The 12746-nt window shown below is 50.8% G+C and overlaps 1 protein-coding gene across 1 annotated transcript in view; it reads right to left on the bottom strand.

Annotated features, from left to right (window-relative positions):
• Window positions 1-6068: 6068 nt before the first annotated feature.
• SIPA1L2 (signal induced proliferation associated 1 like 2) overlaps window positions 6069-12746 on the bottom strand; it is a gene marked incomplete at its 5' end in the record, with an annotated part of 105459 nt that continues 98781 nt past the window's right edge. The window contains 3 exons of the mRNA XM_080823479.1: window positions 6069-6256; window positions 8279-8360; window positions 9479-9602. Of these exons, the coding sequence (XP_080679605.1) occupies window positions 6110-6256; window positions 8279-8360; window positions 9479-9602 (353 nt within the window). The 3' untranslated portion in view covers window positions 6069-6109. The remainder of the gene's footprint in view (window positions 6257-8278; window positions 8361-9478; window positions 9603-12746) is intronic.

Raw genomic sequence — 12746 nt, forward strand, 5'->3', positions numbered from 1 at the left:
TGGCCGTCAGATAGTTCAACAGTAGCAAAAAAAATAGAATCAAGTGGGAGCTGGGGGGTCTAAACCCACTGGCTTCAGTGCCCTGCTGTAGGCAAGTGCCTCTTCCTCTCTGGAATAGTGATGTTTGGGTTCTCAAGTACTTAATTTAAAGGGATAAAGAATGCCCAACCTTGGAAATCTAGTCATGGAAGTGGGGACTCTGGGTCTCCCCGCCTCTGTTGGGCAAGCCCTCAGCCCAGGTGGGGTTCCGTAATGACTGCTACAAGGTGTCTAATCGGATCCTAGAAGAGCACATGACTGACATGTTTAATTAATCCCAATTTAATGGAGCATTCAGCGAGGTCCCTCTTGATTTCCCATCACTGATCACGGTTGCGGAGAAGAGGGACCAGCACCCAGCGGCCCAAACCCTATTTCTGTGAGGCGCAGTGATAGAGGAGACCGCCGGGGTCTGAAATCTCCATCTGCAGGTGTGTATTGTAGCCACACTCTCTGAGGCAGCCCCGATTCAGCTGAGACAGATAATGAACTGAAAAGCTACGGCTCAGAATGCCCCTCGAGCACAGGCTTCATTGTGATTTCGCTGCATGTGAGGAGGCCAAGAGAGCAGCGGAATGTTCAGACAACAAAATCACCAGTGCCTACCCGTCTGATCGATGGGTATCGATGCCCAGGATATAGATAATCTAACCCTTAATTTTGTTCTTTAATAACTCGGCTCTAGTTTAGCAGCCAAAGGACATTTGCTTGTCAAGGGAGCTGACGATTTTTTTATTTGCTCTTCTGAGAACCCGAGCTGCTCTGCACATTTTAGGCAGGTCTCTGGTATTATGGATGAGAACCAGAGGCTGGTGTGCTTCCGGGTCTGCAAATAGCTGTACCAAAACTTTGAGTGTAAGGATTTAAGAGGGCAGTGCCTTTTCGGATATTAAGATAAACTGAAAGGGCTTAAAGGACCTTCTTATTTTTAAGGTAACTTACAAGCCCCCAAATCTTCCATGTTAAAAAAGCAAGAATGTCACCTTTGGGGGTGATGATTTGAGCCTTTTATAAAATTCATAAAGAGACTTTTCTTTGTGCTTAAGCTTCTGACTAATTCCTATTGTTGAGAAGCCTGGAAGTTGGTCTTTGGGTTAATTTGGAGGTCACAGGTCAAAAACCCAACCGATGCCTTGGATTTGGGCAGGTTTCTTGCCATTTTCCATCCCGTGGAGCATAAACAAACACATTTACCTCCCACCTGCCTCTAAGCAGGTGTTGAATGAAACCCAGTCAACTCTATTTACTTTCTTTTCCGCTACTGAGAAGCATGCCTGAAAACTAGATCTAGGGGAGCGGCTTTAAATTTTTAAGCCCCAAATCCACAAGCACTCAAGCGACCTGCAACTTATTCTTGACAATAATTCCAAGGTGCAAATGTAAAAATCTGTATAACTTCCTTTGGTTCCTCCCCTATCCCCAACTTGGAAATTCTCAAGGACGTACATTGGCTTGACCTCAGCAGATCTGAGATTATTTCATAATCTCCAGAAGCTGGGACTTAAAGTGATGGGCTCTTGCCTCTTACAAGTTTTGCCCCAAAATATTTCATGATGACTCCAGTGGTGAGGATGGCGGCTGTTAAGACGGCGGCTTGTTTGTAGTGACATGCTTTCCACCCGGTTGGGAACAAAAGTTGGGTTGACTCTACAAAGGGCTGTTCACAGTTTCTCCAAAACTAGGGAATTCGTGGCTGTCAGCACTCACTCTAAACCGCAATGCCAGGTCTCTCAGGCTCGTATCTTTATACCAGGAGCAAATCATTTTAATATCCCCATATTCCAATATGAACCAGTTATAGTTGTTCATGAAGAAGTCATCAAGAGTATTATTCTCACTGTCTTTTTATAGATATCTCTTTGAATCTATAGATAGGAAGCCATAGTTTTATGGCTCTGAGTTTGATGAAGGCTTTGGCTATTGACAGATAATCAATTTCTGCATTTTAATGGGAACAACAGGACTCCTGGCATTTCAAAGGAGAATTGTGAGATCAGCAAAGGCAGGCCTGGGATTATCCCCCTCCCAAATTTTACTTGTATTTTTAATGATAAACCGCCTCTTTTATACAGAGTATAGCAGGATAGAAGCCCCTAAAATACTAATTAACTCTGTCACATAGTTGACTGGCCTTAATACACAATAGATTACTCCATATGGTTGGAAAAAAACCTTCTGGGTATTAATTATTCCAAAGTAAAAAATAATTCTAGTGGATATATTCCAATGTTTAATTAGTTTGTACTCAGTGAACGTTCCAGAAAGTCAAAGTGTTTCGTCGGTGAAGGGTACATTTTGTAACCAACAGTGTTCACTAGGATGCCAAGTTGCACAAAACCACATGTACTAGAGGTGTGTGAGGAGATTTTTCTATGGCTTGGCTGTTGACCGGAAGCGCGCCTTTGAAAACACTTGAACAGGCCGACATCATTCTGGCCATTCTTTGGCACGACCCTTTAGGGACAGACTTGCGAGGTGATTCAATCTTTTGCCAGCGTAGACTGAGAAGTTTGTCTTCAGAAAATACCTTCTGGTTTTGTCTGTAAGTACACGTTAGGAAGGTAGGATGGCTCTCCCTTCAGCTAGGTTTTGGTCAGGTTCCTCTTTTCTCTAAACAACGTCAACGTTTCTGTCTGCTTTGTGCCCTCTATAGCGCACGCGTCCACTGCTGGTCAGTGACGCTCTCAGGCCCTTGCCAAGGACCACTTGTTGGTAAGCTTTTATTGAAGGTTGGCCAGATCTATGGAAAACTCTCTGATGAACATGGTGCCCATCCTTTCTTCTGATGTTGAGGGCTTATCCCTGAATCAACACTTTCCCTTCTGTCTCCAAACCATCAGCACTTCCGTGGGGTCCATCTTTCAAGTGTGACCCACTTATTTTCCTCCACCTTCCCCACCTCATTGTAGCCGTGATGTGCCCACCTCTCCCTGGAACCGATCTCACATTTAAAAAAAAATTTTTTGTGTATTAGTTTGGAGAGAAAGGGAGAGAGTGAGTGAGCACGGGGGGATGGACAGAAGGAGAGAATCTCTAGGAAACTGTCCATTGGTGGGGGGGGGGGAGCCCAACATGGGGCTCGATCTTGCGACCCTGAGATCATGACCCGAGGTGAAACCAACAATTGGACATTCAACCAACTGAACTACCGAGAGGCCCCTGGTCTCTCTTTTCTACTCTTTCTCTTAATGCCAGGGTCAGTCAGCTATGCTGGTGGGTGGCCTGAAAGCTAAGAGTGGAATGATCTTCCAGCTTTCCAGGGTAACCAGAATTTAAAAATACTAAAACATAAAGAGACTAAATATGTACTATGTGTCCCCACACAGAAGTTTGCAGATATCTGTCCTAGGTGGTCCTTGCTCCTTCAGAGGTCCGAAAGTCATCCACTCCATTCATTCATTCATTCATTTTCCTAATAGTCTTTTTAAAAATACAGATCTTATTTTGCACTTTCCTGCTTTAACAGTCTCCTTTTGACTTAGAACAAAATCCAGACTCTACCACAGCTTGTAATTCTTTGCCGATCTGGCTTGACCTATCTCTCCAACATGTCTCTATCACTTTCCCCATTACTACCTATGTTCTGTGCATCCTGACTTTCTACAGCCTCAGGGCCCTTGAACTCTGTGGCCCCGCTCTCTCCCCTCTCGAGGTACGCCCGCGCCAGAGCACCGGGGCCCTGGAGTCCCACTCAGAGGCCCCAACCCACACCGGGGTTTATATTCATTTCCACACCGGGAGTTACATTCACGCGCCACGGCCTCGCTGTCCCCGCTGCACAATATTCTTCCCCCAGCTTCTCACGGCTGGCTTTCTCTCCACCTTCGAAATCTCCCCCCCATAGGCATCTCCCCTGAGCACGCTCCGTCTCAATCCCCGATCTGTGTAGAGGGAGCACGTCTAATAATTATCCCACAGGCTGCTTGCAGACAGCAAAAGGGCCAGAACGGCGCCTGGCACATAGGACCGACCCAAACAACGTCAGCCGTTATAATGATTATTGAAGGAATCCACTCCAGGCACTCTATATCTCTGCCTCTCACATTTTGAAATAATCTTATGTCCATCCCCCGACACAGACTGCATACCCCCGGCAGCTGGAACCCGCTGGGTCTTGACTCCTGTTGCTCGACTCTTGGGCTCCTGGCACAGCGCCTGGCACACAGTGACAGGAAAGGGAGGGAGTGGGGAAGAACTCTCTCCGGTTCACCACGTCCTGACTCCCTGAAAAACGGCCTTCACTAGAGGCATTTTGGAAGCGCACCTCAAGAAACAGCCTTAGGAAGCCTATTTGTACATCAGAGGAATGCGAAGAATATTTTTACTACACCTCTTAGGTGCAGCCCACAAAGGACATCCCTTGTAGGGTAAGTTCTAGAAATCACTTTCCTTCCTCCAAATTCTTGGTAAAACTTCTGTTCTCAGAAGGTTGAGAACTGTGTACCTTACTGGGGCTTCCTTCCCACTTGGGCCCCCATCCTGTGTCGTCTTCATTCCACATTTGATTCAAATTTATAGTTTATCTCTTCCCAATTATTTTTCTAATTCTTACCCTTTTTGCCTCCTGTATTTTCTTGTAAGCAACACCAAGTTCCTGGCTGGGGTAAATATTTAACTTGAGCCTCAGTTTCCTGAGCTTAATCACGGGAATCCCACCGATGAAATGCACAGAGAGGAGTGTGTGGACACAGCAGCTATGGACACACGTTACTCTTTCCTTCGAGTGAGTCTGCGATTCAGTAAGAAGGTGGCGAAGCAGGAATCAGGACCAGGATTAAGATGCTAAATGACCCCAAACGAACTTTCATACACTCCAGTTACGGACACAGAGATGCTACAGATGTACATTGACCTGACAACACCGTGACTGATGTGGCCTCTTTTGAACATTTATTAAAAAAGCAAAATGTATGTTCATCTCAAATAGAACAGTTAAAAATGGTAAAGCAATACAGGGCTTGTTACTAGCAGCATCCAGTTGTTAGAATTTCCCGCCCTGCCTCTCCTCTGTTAGGGGCAAGCTCGGCCGTCCAAAGCTTGCTGCTGCCTACACCTCCCTCGTCGTAGTGCGGGTCAAACCAAAGTCTATAAAATTAACATTTTAAGGTTAAATAAGCTTAAATAAGGGCGTTAAATACAAGACACTTCCTCAGAGCTTCTGTACAAAGATAAACAAATTTGGCATTGTATACATGGGATTCTGCTGGCTCCCCGCCAACGGGAGGTTCTAGGAGGTTCTAGGACGTAAGCAGGCGTGCGCTACTCTCAGCAGAGCGTTAACTATACACAGTGAACTAAGAGTCGAAGGGACTGCTTACTGAGCCATATACAAGGCATATGTATCTTTTTTTTAAAAACTCAGAACACTTTTAATATTCAGGCACCGTTTGCTCCTGCAAATAAATAAGTCTCTAAACGAACCGCATTCAAACGAGTGTTAAAGACATCAGTGTTTCGTTTTGTTCTAATTTTCCCCACACGGCTTCGCCAGCTAGTGCCTGTGCCTCTTTCTTATTGCTATGATAATGTGGCTGAGAAATAAAACTACTGTACATCCAAAAAAATAGAGCACCTTTAACATTAAAGTATATGTCTGACTATCCGTCTCCAGGTTTATCTTACAACACTCAAGCCCCGCCTGCGGTCCGCGGCTTTCCCCGCGGCTACCGCGACCCTGATGCGCAGGACGCGGAGCCCCGCCCCCCCCCCCCCCCCTCGAGGGACGCCGCGCCGGAGCCGGGCCCTGCAGTCCCACTCGCGGCCCCAGCGCACGCCGGGGTTTACATTCATCTCGACACCGGGAGTTACATTCACGCACCACGGCCTCGCGGCCCCCGCCGCTGTCCCCCCATGGCTTCCAGGAACGAGGGCCTCCCTACCCTGCGGGGTGGATGGTGCTGGACGGGGTGGGGCGGCGAGCACAGGGACGACGGGCGGCAAGCACACGGAGAAACCACGCGTGGAAGAGGCCCGGGGGCGGGGGGCGGGGGGCGCGGGGCGCGGGGCGCGGGCGTCCCCCCGAGCCCCCCCCCCGCACTGCCCCCCCCCCCCCCGGCGGGCCAGGGCCGGGTTAGGACTTTTTGTCGATGGTGTTGAAGAACCACTCGGTGAACTTGCGCAGCTGCGCCGTGGCCGTCTGCGACTCCTCCTGCAGCCGCCGGTTGTCCTGGCGCAGGTGCTGCACTTCGGCCTGGAGCACCGCCTTGTCCTGCTTCTCCTGGGGGGGCACAGAGACGGCGTCACGCGGGCCGGCCCTCCCGCCGCGGGGCTCGGAGCAGCCCGTGCGCCCGCGGCCCCTCGGCAACCCCCTCTGCCCCTGTCGCCGCGACCCGCGAAAACCTTTGAAACGGCCCCCCCCGCCGTGCCTGAAACTCCCTTCATCCTCACACCTCCGGACGAGACCCGCTCTCCCCGGGGGACACTGCTTTCCCGGCGGCTCGCTACGGGCAGAGAGGCGTCCACCCGTTGCGGGAAGACCTGGGGCCTGGCACACAGCAAACAACTTACCCCTCAGCGCCGGGGGGGGGGGGGTCTTCCCGAAAACTTCAGCTTCTCTGAGAAGTGGGGCATCAGGTTACAGGGCCTGCCACCCCTGCTCACCGCAATTGTCTACTCTTGTCTCCAGTCCCTCCCATCACCCATGGAAGGTTCTAGAATGGGGTTTGCTTTTCTTCTCTCCTCTACCAAGTGTCGTGTTTGTTGATGATTCCAAATCCCATCCAGTCTCTCCACTTCCTCTCTGTGATCTGGAAACCCACCCCTCCTCCAGTCCTGTCCCATGGCCACACCCTGCACCCTTCTATTACCCATAAACCTCATAGCTTGCTCCTGCTTCCGCCTCCCACTGCCTGACCCCCACCTCTTACCCTTTTAGAATAATCTCTCCAGTATCCACTCCTCCAGTAATCATCTAATGCACCAGTCTTACCTTATTTTTGTTGTCCCCTGCCACAATAGCACGTCTCCTCACCCAGCTTATACTCTAGGTCCCTCCGTTTAATCCCATCCTACAGACACCCCAGGGGTTTTGTCTCTTTCTCTCTCTCCTTGTCTTGATTTCCTGTCTCAACTCCTATATATTCAACTCTTTAACTACCCTACACCTACAGCTGGAGGCAAGGTGATGTCCCAGTTGGCTTGGGACATTTCCGGTTCTAGCTCTGTAGATTCTGTATCCCAGAACCTCCCCACCGCAGGCAAACTGTGACAGGTGGCCATCCAAGTGGGTGAGAGACACCTAACTCTGCCAACAGATGGTCACTTTAACCGAGGCTGCAAATTCAGGTGTACCTTCAGCCTTGCTTGGCAAATCCTATCAAGTATTACCCCGTGCATTTACACTACTCCATGCCTTACCCTCTGACCACAAGTCCCTCCTTCTCCTTCCCACCACCACTCACTCTCAGCTCACGACTAGGAAAAAGAAACCATCAGAGGGAAGCCCTGTGACCTATGTATGCATGGGAGTGTGTCTGCACACACACGCCCATACTACTTTACCTATAAACTTTCCCCACTCCGAATCAAGGCCAGCCCCCACCTTGTGCACTAGGTCAGGGCATCACCCCCTCGCTCTTCCCCCTGCCATTTTCTCCTTCGCAACTGGATCATTCCACCAGCGTTGACACCAGCTGTAATTTCTCCTTTCTTCAACAAACAAAGCAGTGACAAAACCTTTCCTCAGACATCTCCCCGCTGCCCTCCCACTGTCACACTCTGTTCCATTCCCATGGACAGCACGAGGTTACCCAGTGCAGGGCTGATGATACAACAAGGGCTCAACAAATTAACTTCTGTGGGGACTGGCCGCACACACCTAGACGTGCGGGGCAGAAGCTGTGAGGGTCAGGTAGCTGACTCCATGGGAATACAACAGCTCCGGGAAAACAGGCTTTCCAGCAGCAACTAACTCCTCTCAGGTCAGCTCCTGAATTGTTGGTACAACTGATCACTCACCGAACCAAAAACGCTCGCCTGTGTGTTTCTACCTTGCTCTGAAGACTGGTGGCCCAGGGGGCTCACCCTTGTGCAGTCCTATTTCCTGCAATTCTTGGGTCCCCTTAGAGTGAAAAATATGAGCTACAGGCTAGAACTGAGAATTAGACCTTAGGAGTCTCTGTTTGGCTTTGACTAGGGTGGTAATCTTTCCCAAGCGTCTTCATTTTTATTTCTACTGGTTGGAAGGGGGTGATTGTGCAGGACAGACTTCTGGATGGTGGCTCGCGGCAGGTCCCCTCACCTTCCGAAGGTCCGTCTGCAGCTGTCGGAGAATCAGCTCCAGCTGATTGACCTTCCCCGTCAGTGTGGATGGAGACCGCTCCCTAGCGAAGAGGGGTGGGGTCAGAAGAAACCAAGGCCATCCAAGTGCAGAAGCGACACTCAGTATTTTGTTGGTAAAGTTTTCACTCAAAGAATTTGCTCAGAGCCCAGTGAGGAAATAAATAATATTATGTCATATTTGGAAAGGGAACCTATTGCTGTTTTGGTAGAAAATCCCTTCTGCGTCTCTGTTGATTTAAAAAGGGATTCAGGGGCTGCCTGGGTGGCTCCGTTGTTAAGCGTCTGCCTTCGGCTCAGGTCATGATCCCAGAGTCCTGGGATGGAGCCCCGCATCGGGCTCTCTGCTCAGTGGGAAGCCTGCTTCTCCTCTCCCACTCCCCCTGCTTGTGTCCCCTCCTCCCCAGTAAATAAACAAAATATTTTTAAAAAAGGGACTCAGAACCTACAGGCATAAATGTTGGTAACAAACACAGAAGATAGATTATCTAAATCAGTTTAGTCAACTGAAACTAGGTAGACCATTGAGGTCCTGGGAATCAACTAGAGATTCGATTTCCCCAATTTGTTTTTCTCTGTCAAGAAAATATCATAAAGGTCATTACCAAGATGAGTGGGCCAGTTAAGGGTCACACGAGTTCATATAAAAGTTGGGATCAGGTAAAGAATACAGACCCCGTGGGTGATAAACATGCCAAGAATATAGGGCAACGAGATGGTTCTTTCGGGTGAGGCCGGGATCAAGGACCAGGCTGCTGGGGGTGGGGGGGCTGTGCCCTTGGCAGGCCTGCACGTGTCGCCTGGCAGCAGGAGACCGATCAGCAAGGTCCCTGTCTGTTGGGGGCTGTGGCAGCAATTACCGGCAGACGCAGAGCCTGGCCCCCTCTCTCCCTCCCTGTCAGACAGCCTTGTCGCCATGGGCACGGGGTGACATGTCTTGGCAGGCAGGGACCGCCCACAGCAGAGCACTTCTGCTGCCAAGAGCGGCCCACCCCAGCAGGGCAGCCCCACTCAGTCCCGTATCTGGATCCTGAAGGGCCTGGGGGGTGCAGGCTGGAAATGACCTCCTGGTGGCCTGCGGCTTTGCTGAACCCGCTACTCGGGGGGCTGGGGAGAGGAGCGGGGCAGGGGGGGGTGGGGGGCTCCCCAGGGGCTCACATACCCAGTCGTGTCCATGAACTCTTTGCCGCTGCCTGGGTCTACACATAAAGGAGGCTCCTGCGCGCCTTCCAGGTCCTCCCCGTGTTGCATACCCGTCAGGGTACAGAAGGACGCCACTCTCTGGTCTGGGGAGGGTGGACACACATACCAAGAAAGTTTAGTATTAGCCACAAGGACATGTTTGTGGAAGCGAATCTAGTCACTAACCTCAAACACCCCGCCCACCCCCCCATCAGTGACTGCCCTGTTTTAAACAAAACAAAGAAAAACAAACTCAGGCAAGCTTCTGGCCATCAGAAAGCATTAGGATTGGCTGTCCTCGGGGGCTATAGGGCATGCGCACATCACAGCCCCGGGGACAGTTAGCAGATCCTGGATTTGCTAGCCAATTTGCTTTCTTCCTTCCACATCCCAAGAAATGCCAAAGCTGCCGGCCGGGCGCGAAATCACGGCGTCGCAGGATGACGTGGCTGCTTAACAGGACCGAGGGGACGGTCCCCTCCTCCAGTGGGCCCCAAACCTGGGGGGGGGCAAGCATCCCGGAGACACAGCAGCCGGGACCCACGTCCCCTGTGCGTGCCAACCCTCCGAGCTCAGGGAACCATGCAGACGTGCAGACACGTGACATCAAAAGAAAAGGTTACGGCACATCCAGAGCCCATGGTCAGCCCCGGACAATCACCTAGATAGGACGTGTGGTGACAGAGCAGCCCAAGTTCTTCATCTGAGTCAAGACCTGAAATAAGATTTAGAATTTCCTATGAACAGTGGTACCTCGATGCACCTGGAAGCCTCAGGGGCCCAGACAAGACTCAGATAATGGGGTCCTGGAGAGCCTGCGTGCACGCATACGTGTCCTGCTGCATGCGGTGTGACCCTCGACAGCCAGCAACACGTGACGCTGAGCAATGTGGTTCAAAGGTGCGTGTGTCATGGTCCCTGATGGACGCACATGCTTGTGAACGATGAAGAGGAACACAGGCGAGGTCAACCGTCAGAACCCATGACCATTTGGGGCTTGCTTAAGTGACCCGCACCGTGAACGTGAAACAGTGGCGGTGAGCGAGCCGGGCCACAGACTCTTACTAGAAACGGCAGCGGTAGCAGTGGGCAGCACGACTACCTGCCCTTCTCTCGGCACCAGGCCATTTCTAGTCTTGGCACCCGTACCTTCACATTCAGGGTTTCCTGAGCTAGGCAGGAAAGGGAATGGAATATTCTTTGAGACAGGCACCAGCCTGGCCCAGCTCTGCAGGCTGAACACGGACCCAAGAGCATCGGTCCAGAAATGCCGACTGGCATGCAGAAAACCAGTCCCGCGTTTGAACCATGTGGAGGCGAGAACCGGGAATATATACCTAATTATCCACCTCCCCTGAACCCTGGTGTCGCTTTCCCGGGTGCCCGAGCACATGTGCGCATCTGCAGTCAGAATCCAAGGGCTAGAGCAGGTGGATTAGTGCTGCAGTGTCTTTTTCATATGATTTGATTAATGGCTGAGAAATTGCACTCGGGTCCCGGTCAGGGGTGCTCTGTTCTTAATTTATCCCACTCCGTCTCCCTCTGGCTGCTGGACTGGTCTCCTAATGAGGCTACCTGCTTGTCTGGCTTACGGAGGGTCTCGCACTTCCTGTTAATTAGAAGGAACGGTGGAGGCTTCCAGGGTGCGTGGAGGAAAGTGAGCTACAACGCCACGGGCACGGCGCTGGGAGCTCCCACCAGGGGCACGGACCCTCCCGGCAGTGGCGCTGAGTGCCTTGTGGGACCACAGGGCGTTCTCCAGCCTCGCAGCCCACTTCCCTAGCTCCGATTTCCCCTGTGACAGGGACCCAGACGCCCTTCAATGAATATGTCTATAAGGCTCTAAGGATGTCCTCCGCAGTGCAAACCTACAAGATGACGGGACATTCTGGAAACATGCGTTCCTGAGAGACGATCACGTTCCCAGTTTGGTCCTGACTTGTAGGGTTTGTGCATATGAGGAAAGAACTTGTAAATTAACTAAGACTAACAGCACAATCTGGGAATTGCCTACTTCTACACGTGACAGGATGTGAATGGCAGACGTGGGGGCAGGCGTGATGGGGCACACTGGCCGGGGCTGAGCAGTTGCAGGGGCGGGGCAGGGAGGGTCTGGGGTTCCCATGACATCCAAGATAACCCTCTGTTTTGGGACGATCCTGAATAACACTTCACACTTTAAAAAATAATAATCAACGGCGGATAGATTTTTATTCTACAGGAAATTTACTGACAAAAAAGATAAAGGATTTACTTTCCTCACTCTTTTAAAGAGTTCCATGGACTCATCCAGATTTTATGCAATTCAGTGATCATTTGGTGAGTTTCCATCTTTCTTAATACACTTGAGTCTGATGGTCCGGCTAGACTCTCTGGATAAAAATGTCTTCACTTGCTCCACCCATTTTTACCTTAATTGATTAAAATACCCACATATTTGACAGAAAAAGAATTTGCTGCTGGCAGCCCCTGGAGCATTCCTTGGGGAGACACAAGGTCCTGCTGGTCAGGAGGCAAGAAGCCAGAAGGGGAGTTTTGCCAGCAATGTCATTTCACAAAGAGGACTTCACTTCGGATCTGAAAAGCTGGGAGGTTGAAATCCAAACAGAGCGCTGCTTCCTGCTCTGTAAAACAGCAAACCAGGCACCTGGGCGGCTCAGTGGGTTAAGCCTCTGCCTCTGGCTCAGGTCATGATCTCAGGGTCCTGGGATCGAGCCCCGCATCAGGGTCTCTGCTAAGCAGAGAGCCTGCTTCCTCCTCTCTCTCTGCCTGCTTCTCTGCCTACCTGTGATCTCTCTGTCAAATAAATAAATAAAATCTTAAAAAAAAAAAACAAAACAGCAAACCTCAGTGCCGGAACCTTAGTTTGCAGTGGACGCTTTCTTCTTTCCCAGCTTATTTCGGCGATGATGAATATTCAGTAAGCTGGTAGTTACAGACACTGAACCCAGCGGCACAGACGAAACCGTACGACAGGCAGAGGGGTGTGACCGTCATGAAAATGGTGGCTGCGGCAGAGATGATCCCCCACAATCGACACGGATAGCCTGTTAGTCCTCCTTCTCGTTCTTCTCTGGGCGGGAACATCGGGCTCGGGGGGAGGGGGACACTGGGCCCGGGGTACACATGGAACCCTCCACCCCTTTAGGCCACCTTGGAAAAACCTTATTTCGGTGCAGTTTCTTGTTGGTGTGTTTGGCACCATGCCAGAGGATGAAAGGTCAACAAGATATTCCACACTGATCTAG

The sequence above is a fragment of the Martes martes genome, assembly GCF_963455335.1.
Source record: "Martes martes genome assembly, chromosome: 14".
Lineage (NCBI taxonomy): Eukaryota > Metazoa > Chordata > Mammalia > Carnivora > Mustelidae > Martes > Martes martes.